Source organism: Chrysoperla carnea, chromosome 1 (genome assembly GCF_905475395.1).
Source record: "Chrysoperla carnea chromosome 1, inChrCarn1.1, whole genome shotgun sequence".
Lineage (NCBI taxonomy): Eukaryota > Metazoa > Arthropoda > Insecta > Neuroptera > Chrysopidae > Chrysoperla > Chrysoperla carnea.
The window spans coordinates 17,426,690-17,438,556 of record NC_058337.1 but is presented as its reverse complement, the minus strand read 5'-3'; the positions used below and the strand labels follow the sequence as shown (position 1 = coordinate 17,438,556).

Sequence of the window (11,867 nt, the reverse complement as noted above, 5' to 3'; positions counted from 1 at the left end):
CCATCGAAAAATAACTTTTCGCCCCACAGTTAAAATAATACAACTTTAAATTTAAACAATTTGTGTATGGCATACAATTTTTTTTTAAATATTCTGAAAAAAAATCAGCGTCTTGGTAGATAACGTGATATAATTAATATTGGGAAAAGATCCATGTAACATTACGTGGAATGTTGAACAATACATGTAAATTATTTAACTTTTAATTAAATCAAAATGAATGTTATGTTTAAGGTATTTCCAAAATATACAAGCTGTTCGAGTGCTCTTTAAAGTAAACACAAATAATGCCATCGATACTATCGAATCGAATCCATGTAGCCTAGGTAATCGAAAAATTGTACTTTTAGAATACGCGCCTCATCTAAGCTGTGGGGCTAAATTTAGCTGGTATCATATATCACAACAAACGTCATAAAATGTTATCTAAAAAAAAAATAAAATGTTATCAAAAAAAATTTTGTTTTAAACTTAGAGTTCTATATCATTTAAAATGAAAACCTCTATAATACATACTTCTATACAAAATAAAGACACTTTTGATCGACTATAAATCGAAAAAATATCCAAGAAAATTTTTCATTTCAAAAAGCATTTCGCGGTGGGTTTTAGAACTTTTCCATAAGCCATTTTAATATCAAAATGTGCGAGCTCCTTTTAAATATTTAACAGAATAATAAATATAAATAATACATTGTTTAAAATTACAATGTTCAATACAATCATTATAAAAAAAAATAAATAAATATAAGCGTTTTAATTTTGAAAAAAAAAAGAAGAAAAACGGGTTCTTCATTTATTTATTGCTCATTTACATTTTTATTTTCCCGAAAATTAGTTTTCGGGGAAAATAAACAGAAAGTTGTTTAAAATTCACTTAAAAATATGAAAAAACTATAATCATAAAAGCAGACTTTAAACTGAACTGAATATACCTTGTACTTAAAACGCTGTATTTTTAATTCTACATAAACATGAGTAGATAGGGACGGCAGCGCCAAAGTGATCCAAGTAAGTTTTTTTTTTATATTTGTGAGAAAATAAAAAAAATGTATTTAAGTTAGTGACCATCCATAAATTACGTCATCCGTTAGGGTGAGGAGAGTGAATCAACGAAATGTGATATTATGTAACAGGGGGCAGGAGGGCTCAAAAGCTTTATGACGTCACATGTCAAATGTTAAAACGCGAAATTTATACGTAAACAAATAATTTAAAAATATTACTAAATCGATTTATATTGATAAGGTTTATGTATGTTTAAGTCGTCGGCGAGTGAATTCTCACTGTTCTACAGTTCCGCGCGTCAATTGTGCTTGAGATCTTCGACTAGTGCCATTGTACGCGCCATTTGACTTTATGTTAATTTTATTAAAGATTATTTTGAATGGAATTAAAAATAAATTTTGAAACTGTTGTTTTAATTTCACATCTGAGAGAGGAGGTTCACAAATGTGACAAAGACGGAGAGGGGGAAAATTGTGTGGCGTAATTTATGGATGACTCTTTTTTTGGAAATTAATGATTTTTAATGCTTAATGTTTATAAAATTTTCTTTTTACACATTAATAAATCAATTCTTCATTAAGTAAGTGTTGGTAAAGTAAAATTTATCGGGAAAAGATGATGCTATGTCATATCTTCATTTTTAGAAAAATGATACTTGGATCACTATGATTTTCACATCGCCAGCTAAAGTATTTTCTTGGTTAGTTTACTCCAACACAGCAGCCAAAGTTCATTTAAAGTTTTCACATACAATTATTTTATTGAATTGTTATAAAATACTTGTTATGCAATAACTTGAATATCGTGGTCCAAAATAATATTTTTTTAAATGATTACATTCACCGATCATTGTTTAAATTGGACACATATAAAATTAAGATTTTGGCACAATGATATACGGATGTCGTCTACCAAACAGCGAAATACGAAATTTTTTGGAAATTTATGTGTAAATGGTTGTTATGCAATCATATTTAAGTTAAATAACGAATCGTGATAAAATAGGTTTGTATTCAAAATTATCAGTTGTACTGAGAACGGGGGAGGGGGATAAAATACTGGGCAGTGACATGTTAATCCGTTTGTTATTTTTGGCTCAATGTGGCATACATTGAGTGTGGATAGAAATGGGTAGTATTATTATGTCGTTTTTCCACTAAACGGACAATTGAGTTATTGTTGAAAAACAAAAACAAAACTAAAACTAATGGCTATTACATTCCCAGTCTTCAAAAACTTTGTAAAAAGTTGCAGTTTTATTTTTTTCGACACGAGTTTCTGTTTTGTTTTTGTTTGTCCGTTTAGTGGAAAAGCGACATTATAATATAATGGGACTAATCTTTTTTTACTTACACTTTACTGGTAGTGTAAATAGTACGTGATATACGATTCTACTTAAACGACATACAAAGTAATAAAGTTATATGTACTTCAGTTTACTTCTATATTCAACGAATTACCCTTATATTACGACCGCTAAGTAATGCCGCCGATATCCAAGAAAACTAAAGCTTTAGTATAGATTTGAAACTGCGAAGTACCTATCGACTACAATTAGCTACCCATCGACGCGACGTACAGCAACTTATACAAAGTTTTTAAAAGATAAAATTGATAATACATTATTTGACTTCTCATTCGGATCTGAGTCCACTCGAAGTAGGAAGCTCAACACATTGTACAATGTTTTATATAGTTTCAATAAAACAATATTGGTGAAAGTGATCATTGTTTATTGTTAAAATGATAAATACTCGCATTTATTTATATAAAACAATTTTAAAAATATTATATAAATTTTTTGTAACTATACAGGCTTGACTAAACATGCAAAATGTTTACAAGATCTCAGTAATAAAATTGTATTTAACTTTTTTTGAAATAGAAACCAATTTTGATATTAATTTTTTTAGTTTTAAAAGTAAGTAACAATGAAGAATGGTACATTTTATGTGGTTCAGTGTTTAATATATGGATAAATTGAAAATGTTTGGAGTAATATTGCCAGTAAAAGTTTATTCTATATATATATAAAATTAATTATTAAATATTGTTCGAAGATAATTCAATTATTAATTTTTATTCGCGATATTATTCTAAAAAGCTTCATATTTATTAAGTCTTAAGGTGCGTCCATATTATGCTTAGACTAGATGACTGTATTAATGTGAAGACCGAAAGCATATTACTGCCGCATCTTTATAATAAACAAATTTCTGATTTTTCCGTAGGTCAATATAATTGTGATACGAAGAATGTCTGTTAAAGGTAGAGTTAAATTTAATATTCGATTTATAGTTTTTCTGTAATTTATGATCTAATTTTATTTATAAACGAGTTTAATCAAATCTGACTCATACGGTTGATTATAAATATTGGTCCAAAACCAAACAATTTTTATTTTAAAAATGCCTTAGATAAAAATTTTGAGTTCATGTCTCTATATAAATTATTTAATTGTAACGTATTCAGACAAATTAAATCAATATAATTTTTATAAAGATACGAATTTTTATTTTTGTCTATGGTTCTTAAAAGTTATTTTTATAAAATTTTTTTATGTTAGAATTGTAAATGCCTTAAAATACAAACAAAACAAGTAGTTTATTAAAACAAATATAATAAATTGTAGATATGATGGAATATTATATGAAAAATTGTTAATGTATAAAATTTAATTTAAAAAACCTTAAATAAAATCATGTAAATATATAAAGTAATCGTATTTTTGTCGTATTTAGACCTTATTTACCTTAACTTTACGTTAAAGTATATTGCATTAGAAATAATTTGTATCAGTTTTTCACCACATTTTATGGAATGATATATTTTTATTTCAAAACACGTATTTAGACGGAAAAATTTTTCTCGTGTTTAAGTTAAAAAATATTATTTTAAAAAAAAAAACGTTCAAAAAAGTATTAATAACATATATTTAATTTTTACCTACACATTCATATAAATGTGTGTATCTAAACACAAACAGTTCTTTTTGCTTACATTACCGTCTAAGATTTCTGATAGCTTTGTAAAATTCATTCACAGATGGCTAGACTATAGTTTGTAATATATCTTAAAATCCTCTTGTGGACGAATTTTAAGCAAGCATAATATCTAGTATTCACAGACTGTATATTTACTAGGCATAATCTCTGATGGTATTTATCTAATAGAAGATTTAGTGACCCATCATCATAATTTAACTTATCGTTCTGGAGAAAAACCATATTTTTACACCTTTAAAAGATTTATTTGTACATGTTTCGTAATTGTATCATATGAACCAAGCTCAAATTATTTGTATCACCGTAATATTGTAATTTCTGTCAGATTTTACACTAACTAGTAAAATTGTAAATTTGACTGCCAAAAAAAAAAGGCAGTGTAAATATTATCTTAGAGCAATCTGATAAAGAGTGGTAAATATTATATGGTAATTAACTGATAGTAGCCCTGAGGTCCGAGGGATCTCGTGCTCCAATGACATCGCTGGATTCGTCCAATTTTCTATTTATTTTTGCATCCTGCAAGTTTTGTGCCTTGCGTTCACCTTTTGATTGCATTCATCCTGTGAACCGCGGGTAGGTTATGCCTTTAATTGGCTTGAAATAATACGAGTTTGCGAAATTTTTGGCTCTTGCGTTCACCCTATGAGTGTGTCTACCATCTGATCCGTGGGTTGGCCATGCTTCTAATGAGGTCAAGTTGGAGGGTTTTTCTTCCCATGTGCTCGCACTGGGATCCATGATTTGACCATGCCTTTATTGAGATCGTATGAGTACGAGTCTGCGGGTTTTTGGCCCTTATGTTCACTCAGCGATTCTCAAATTTATTCATTAATGTAAAAAAAAAAACAACTATAAGAAAAAACGGTAAATATATTTATGCATATTTTGCGTATATTTCTTTACATGATGGTATACACCCCGTAATTTTAAAAGTTTTTCTGCATAGAAACTCAAAATATTTTGTGCATACAAACACATAAAAACTCAACCTATTTTATCATTTTTGAAAAGTTTTTTTTACAATTTTTTTATAATTAGTAAAGTAATGAAAAACTTATCTTTTATTTATTTAACTAATTATTTATCTCTGGTTTGAAAAATCAGTAAAAATGACACGTGAAATTTTTTCGTTATGTAAAAAATGCTTTAATTTTCTTTCTTTCATGCGATTGTGGGAGTCTTTTAGTCTATCTGCTGTGCGGTGCCCACAAAGATATTGTATGCAAATTGTATGTTATTTTAATATCAAAAACAAAAGATCATAGAGTGTGATATCAATCTATAATAAAGATAGACCGATATTAGATAATATTAGTCTGTGGCTAAAGTATACTTCAAAAATATTCAAAAGGCAAAAGCAAAATAGAAATCCAGGTTATGATACAATATTTGTATTTGCGTAATGTACAGAAGTAGTTTACAATTGCACAATTAAGTCCTAAAATGTCAAATAATTAACAAATTTAAACTAATAATAATTAATTTTGAGTACACTTAATTACCATAACTACAAACAAATGTCGTTTGTTTTAAACGTCTTAAGATCAATAATACACAATATGCTACAATTACTTTGGTTTGGGAAAAAAAGTATATCAAACTCTTTAAGTATTTACATAAAAAGTAACACAGGCAGTACAATAAGCGTAGATTTAGATCCAAAATGGGATATCGAAAAAGTGAAAGAAATTGTAGCCCCTCAGTTAGGTTTACAACCAGAAGAAGTCAAAATTATCTTTGCGGGAAAAGAGCTGTGTGATTCGACAATAATAGAAGTATTAAATTATGATATAGTTATAAAATTATTGTTTTCTGTTATCTAAAATGTTCATTTACTTTTAATTAGGAATGCGATTTAGGTGAAAAGAGTATTTTACATGCAGTTAAAGCTAGACCAAAACGCAATAAAAAACAGTTAAATACACCAAGTACACTTGGCGAGGAAGTAGAAGAGACAGGCTCAAAGCCATTAAATGAAACACTTATCGATTTACAATTAAATTCAGAAGAACGAAGTCATGTAAATACCGATGAAGGTAAAGTGTGTTAAGAATTTAATACTAAATGAATATTATTAACAATAACAATTTTATTATAGAACGCCTTCGCACCAAAGCTCATTTCTTTGTATACTGTGGTGTATGTAAAGGCATGAAACCTGGTAAATTGCGCGTTCGATGTGAAATATGTAAAAGTGGGGCTTTTACAGTAGATTCTGATCCACAGTGTTGGGATGATGTATTAGAACCTAAACGAATTACTGGAGAATGTGAAAGTGATCATGAAAATGTTTTTACTCAGGTAGTATACAAAGAATTCTTACGCTACCTGTGATAACTTACATGTAAGAGGCATCATCATAACTTAATACTTTCCATTTCATCAGTCCATTTATTTACCTCTGTTCAATTAATTCTCTAATGCCAAAGATTGAAGTATAGGGAAACCTAGAATATCCCAGTCTTATCCGAGAGTTTGCTTAAAAAAAGCTAGAAAAATAAGGTTAATTTTTTGTTAAATATTTCGCGACGTGACTGGCAGACTATTAGGTTTATTGTTTAAAGTATGAATGGATAAAATATGTTATTATTAATGATAATAAATATACGTTTGAAGTTGGGTGTTATAAGTTTGACCGCCATGTATGTGTGTCTGTCTGCCTGTCTGTGGCATCGTAGCACCTAAACGAATGAACCGATTTTGATTTTTTTGTTTTTTTTTTAAAGGTAATTTAATGGAGAATTATCTTAGCTATGTTTCAAGTGCGAGTTTAGGGTTCCGTGCCAGAAAAATTTGTCGGGTTTTTTAAAATTTTTTTAAATTTTACTTGTTTATTAATTTAAAAAAAAAATTGTATAAATTCAAAATAAGTTTTTTAAATTATAATCAAATAAGAATACTTAAAGGGCGCCCAATGTATCGCCCGGGGCGCCTAGATGGATGAAGCCGGCCCTGTCACCTGGTGTTAATTGTTTGAAACCTCGGTGTTTCTCTACTATTTTATGCATGTATTATAAAAACCTTCATCTTGAATCACTCTATCTATGAAAAATATCGCATTAAAATTCGTTGCGTAGTTTTAAACATCTAAGCATACATAGGGATTAGGGGCAGACAGACGGAAGTGACTTTGTTTTATACTATGTATTGTTAAACAAATTAATTGTTGAAAATTAATTTTCCTTTGTTATAAACTGAAAAAGTCTTACTCGTAACGGCCTTGCTAAACAAACATATAGTATAAAAATACGAATTTTTTTTTAGGAATCGTCTACTTCAACTTTAAATAATGTAATTTATGCTCAATTTTATTTCAAATGTAGCGAACATACAAGTCAAGGTGAATCTGATCAAGCTGTGCCTTTATATTTAATAAAACCAAATTTGCACGATGTTCCTTGCATTGCTTGTACGGATATCAGGTAATAAAATTTAATATTCAAGATTTTACTATATTTTAATTTACTATTCAAGATTATTAGTATATTCGCATTGGCCTAAATATCATTATAATCCGGAAAAATTACTAGTCGGATGAAAATTTAAATAAACATAGGCTTTTGTACGGGGAATTCGATTCTAGAAAAGATTCACGATGTTTAAGGGAAATGGGAGGTTTGCGGAGAGGTATAATATTTAAGAAAATCGGTTCTCTGTAAATCTATGTTAAATATAGGAGTTTTTTCAAATTTTGCGTCGATAAATTTTAAGTAAGGGAAAGTGGTTTGAAAGATAGCATATGGTGGATTTGCCTTTAAAGTTAGCATTGTCTATATTGCGAGTGCTATGTAGGGTAGTCTATGATTCACTAAAAGAATCATTCGAAAGTTTAGTTGGCAAAATCGCAAAAAGTTGATATGTTTATAGTTTTAATCTGAAATTTTAATGCAAAACGGAATTAAAGCTTTTGTTTAATTATTGCAGTATTTTTCTTACCGTTCTACATAGTCGTTTTTATTTTGATGCTTCCTGTGTCGGCCGGCAACCTAAATTGATAAACAAAAATAACATTAACGTGACAAAACGCGGGTAAAAGCTAAAATCTATCATTTACATGTAAACAATTGAAAATTAGTCATGACAGCCTCCTTTAACGATAAAATTACCCACTGTGAGCACTGGCGCTGTTCCGATTCTTCCTACCGTGACAACGCACAGAGTCAATAGCAATGCACTGTGTTTATGAAAAAATATTTCAAGCAAACGTTTTTTCGTTTTTAAAAAACGTACATTTCGTACGTACAAATTTCTACTTTGGTCCTCCCGTAAAGATATACAAAATTAACCCATTTTAATTTAACTGGAATCTTTTTCGTAAAATAGACCGTTTTCGAGTTACATATATAGTTTATTGAGATAGACAAATCTTATTTCTCTTAACTTATTTCGAGTATAATGATCGAGTTTATTTCAATAACTATGTCTGAACTCTGAATGTCCTCGGTCCTAAGGACTATATGTAATTCATAAGTAATTGTCTTCTTCTTTTTAATTCTTATTTTAATTGAACTTTTTATAATTTTACCATTCTGTCTTCTTGTTTTTATTGACTTGATAAAATTTTGTTTTATTAGTGATCCAGTATTGGTGTTTCCATGTGAACAGAATCATGTAACATGCATTGATTGTTTTCGACAATATTGTGGCTCAAGACTTCGTGATCGACAATTTTGGCCGCATGACACTTTAGGCTACACTTTAGAATGTCCAGCAGGTTGTCCTAATTCTTATATTAAAGAAACTCATCATTTTCGTTTAATGAGTGAAGTTCAAGTAATTAATGTTTAAAAACTCTACACTCCACACAAACCATATGAAAATTCAGACTCAGTTAATTTCTTTCAAAATAATCCCTAAAAAAAGTTGTCATTTGTCACTTATTTCTATGAACCGTTTTGATGCTTATCATACCCCTTTATCGGGTAAGCGACATAACACAATACACATATTCTTTACAGAGTTAAAAATAAATATGTAAAACATTATCAAAAATTACAATAAAACTTGTAAAATAAAAAGAACAAAAATGATCACAAAAAAGAAAAAATAAATTTTCAAGATCACCAAATTTTTTGTAACATTTCACAACAAATTATTTAGTGGTTAATTTCTGATAATTTTTGTAATTTTTATCTTGCAAGTGTTATTGTAATTTTTGGTAATGTGTTACATATATTTTAAAATAATTTACGATTACTCATTAAAATGTATATTCAATATTTATACATTTTTGGCAAGAGTTGAGGAAAGTTTCACCGTGTGATAACTTGAGACGTCCTTTAAAATTTAAAGGTACCACTAACTCAATTAAATGCTCCATGTGCAATAGTTTTTGTACTGCTAACGAATTGTTACAAAATTTGCTGTAACTCCAGTTGGCTATTGAATAACTAAACATCCTGTATAAACTTGATGACTTTCTGATCTTATAGATCTTCAATTTGGTACAATAGGGTATCTTCGTTAGTGAAAAATAAATTATGAAATTTGATATAAATTAAAATTTGTGTAGAAATATACTTTTTGAGTCATAAAAGCACATTATTGTTTTACTGTACTGAGTCACGACTGTTTTTTTTATATTAATATTACGTCATTAAATTGGCGTTTTTGCGAAAATCAAAAAGGTTTAAAATTTAATTTAATTTTATGGCAAGAAAGCGTGTTTATAATATATTTTTTGTGCCTTTTTATTAGGAAAATCAACATTTTGAAAGTAAGCCATGTGAACTCAAACGCACCTGGTCTCTCCAGGTTAAAAACAAAATTGTTTATTTGAATTGATAAATTTTTTAATAGGATGTTCCAAATGCCGAATTTTCATAAGGTTGATGCGGAGGGTACTTTCTCAAATTAATAATTTTTTGTTAATTTTTATTTTAGTATGTGCAATATCAAAGGTTTGCTACGGAAGAATATGTTTTAAGACAAGGGGGTGTTCTGTGCCCACAGCCAGGGTGTGGTATGGGTATATTACTTGAACAAGATTGTCAAAGAATTGTTTGCGGAAATTGTGGAGTAAGTAAAATAATAAATTATGACCTAAAAAAAGTTTTTAATTTTTTGGAACATACAGTATTCTTGGGACAGAAATGCAAATCCTAATTTGGAAAATGGAATAGAGGGTATGGGAGTGTTATGGCCGGGTGTTAACCCAAACAATGCGGCCCGTGGTAGATGGATTGGAAATAATAAGGCTGATTCAAGTTCGGCAACTACCAAAACTTGTCCAAAGTGTGGAGTTGCTACTGAAAGAGATGGTTATTATAGAATATACAAAATATATCGAAAATTGTGGCTAAATTTTGAAAAACGTTTTCCTAATAAGAAAAAAATTTTTCTATAACTTCTTGAGCACCTTTTTGGCAAATTAAAAAAACTAAATTGTTTTAAGAATATTTAAAATTACATCTTTTAAGAAATTTGTGATTGTAGAAAAAGGATTGAATTTTTTGATAATTGAAGACATGATAAGAACTTTTTATTACAATTCAAAGTTGTTGGGATGAAATCTAACTAGAGTGGATAAGGGCGTAGGATTGCCGACATGACTCCAATTGCGATGAAATCGTTTCAATTTTTGAGCCACAATTTTTGTAATTCTCTATGTAAATTAATCAATCGATCATTAATTAAAATATTTGTGTAACTTTTTTCACAGGTGGGTGCATGCATATGATATGTGCTCGAGGTTCTTGTAAATTTCAATGGTGTTGGGTTTGCCACGCTGCTTGGACTAGAGAATGTATGGCTAGTCATTGGTTTGATTAATTAAATACAATATTGGACTACAATATTAGACTTGTCTGTGATTTTTAATTATATAATTTTGTAGTTTGTGGTAAAATATTAATTTGCCTGAATTTTACATAAAAAAATTTTAATTGGATTAATAAAAGAGTTTGCAGATTATTTATTTATCAATTTTTCTTTTACATTACACAATAGTTATATTTAATATTAATTAAAAGTGCCGAGTGTCACATTTTTACTTTACCGAATTGAATTAGCTTTCTTTAATTGGATTGTAGATATCAATTTCTAGAAAACATTATTTATTGTATTCTAGATTATTCAGAAGAAGTATAAAATTTGGTTCACCTTACAAAAAATATACGATTTTTTCTGCAAAAATATTTTCGGTTTGGTCTATTATTGAAGTTATTAACTTTAATCATTCTCGAGCTATTATTTACAGGGTGGGCCATTTTAATCTAAACTGCCCAGTTCTTTAAATTTAAATGTACGAGAAACTTTCTTTTCATTTTAATTCCGTTAATTTTCTAAGACTATTATATGGATTAAAAGTTCGGGCAGCGAAAATTTGGGGTTTTTCTTTTCACATCAAAATAAGTATTTTTTGAAATTTTTTACTTTCCCGGAGTGGTGCAACATGTTTAAAAAACAAAATGGTGTCAAAAATGGAATTTTTTTCAGAAATTTTATCATTTTTATTTTATATTCGCAAAAGGAGACATCGGTACTTATCCAAATTTGGTAGGTTTGTAGTCAATGTTAAGAACTACTCCTCATATTTGGGGGGGGGGGTTTCGTCCCTTCCCCTCCCAGTTATATATATATGTATACATACATATGGTAAAACAGTTCATTTGACTGTAACTTGAAAAATATTTGATTGATTTTAATAAAATTAATATTAATAGTAGGTTTTATTACTTACAACTTTCGGTTAAAATTTTAGCGAAATCCGTTAAATAGTTCGGCCAAAATTTCCAATTTAAATTTACTCCAGTATTACAAATAAATTTACTTATCGCTCACAAATGGTAATTTGAGCAAGGATATAAATTTATCTGTATCTATTTATCCCGGATGAATAAAAAATAATTT

At 28.7% G+C, this 11,867-nt stretch overlaps 1 protein-coding gene across 2 annotated transcripts; it reads left to right on the top strand.

Moving 5' to 3' along the window:
- Window positions 1–5,442: 5,442 nt before the first annotated feature.
- LOC123290926 (E3 ubiquitin-protein ligase parkin) lies at window positions 5,443–10,851 on the top strand. 2 transcript variants are annotated; one of them, XM_044871312.1, is made up of 8 exons: window positions 5,443–5,791; window positions 5,863–6,052; window positions 6,115–6,317; window positions 7,281–7,438; window positions 8,591–8,789; window positions 9,900–10,034; window positions 10,093–10,276; window positions 10,678–10,851. In XM_044871312.1, the coding sequence occupies exons 1-8, from the start codon at window positions 5,534–5,536 to the stop codon at window positions 10,785–10,787; spliced, it is 1,437 nt and encodes a 478-aa protein (XP_044727247.1). In that variant the 5' UTR covers window positions 5,443–5,533; the 3' UTR covers window positions 10,788–10,851. The 2 variants fall into 2 exon arrangements, with proteins under 2 accessions (XP_044727247.1, XP_044727255.1); XM_044871320.1 differs by having other exon boundaries at window positions 6,115–6,320.
- The last annotated feature ends 1,016 nt before the right edge of the window (window positions 10,852–11,867 follow it).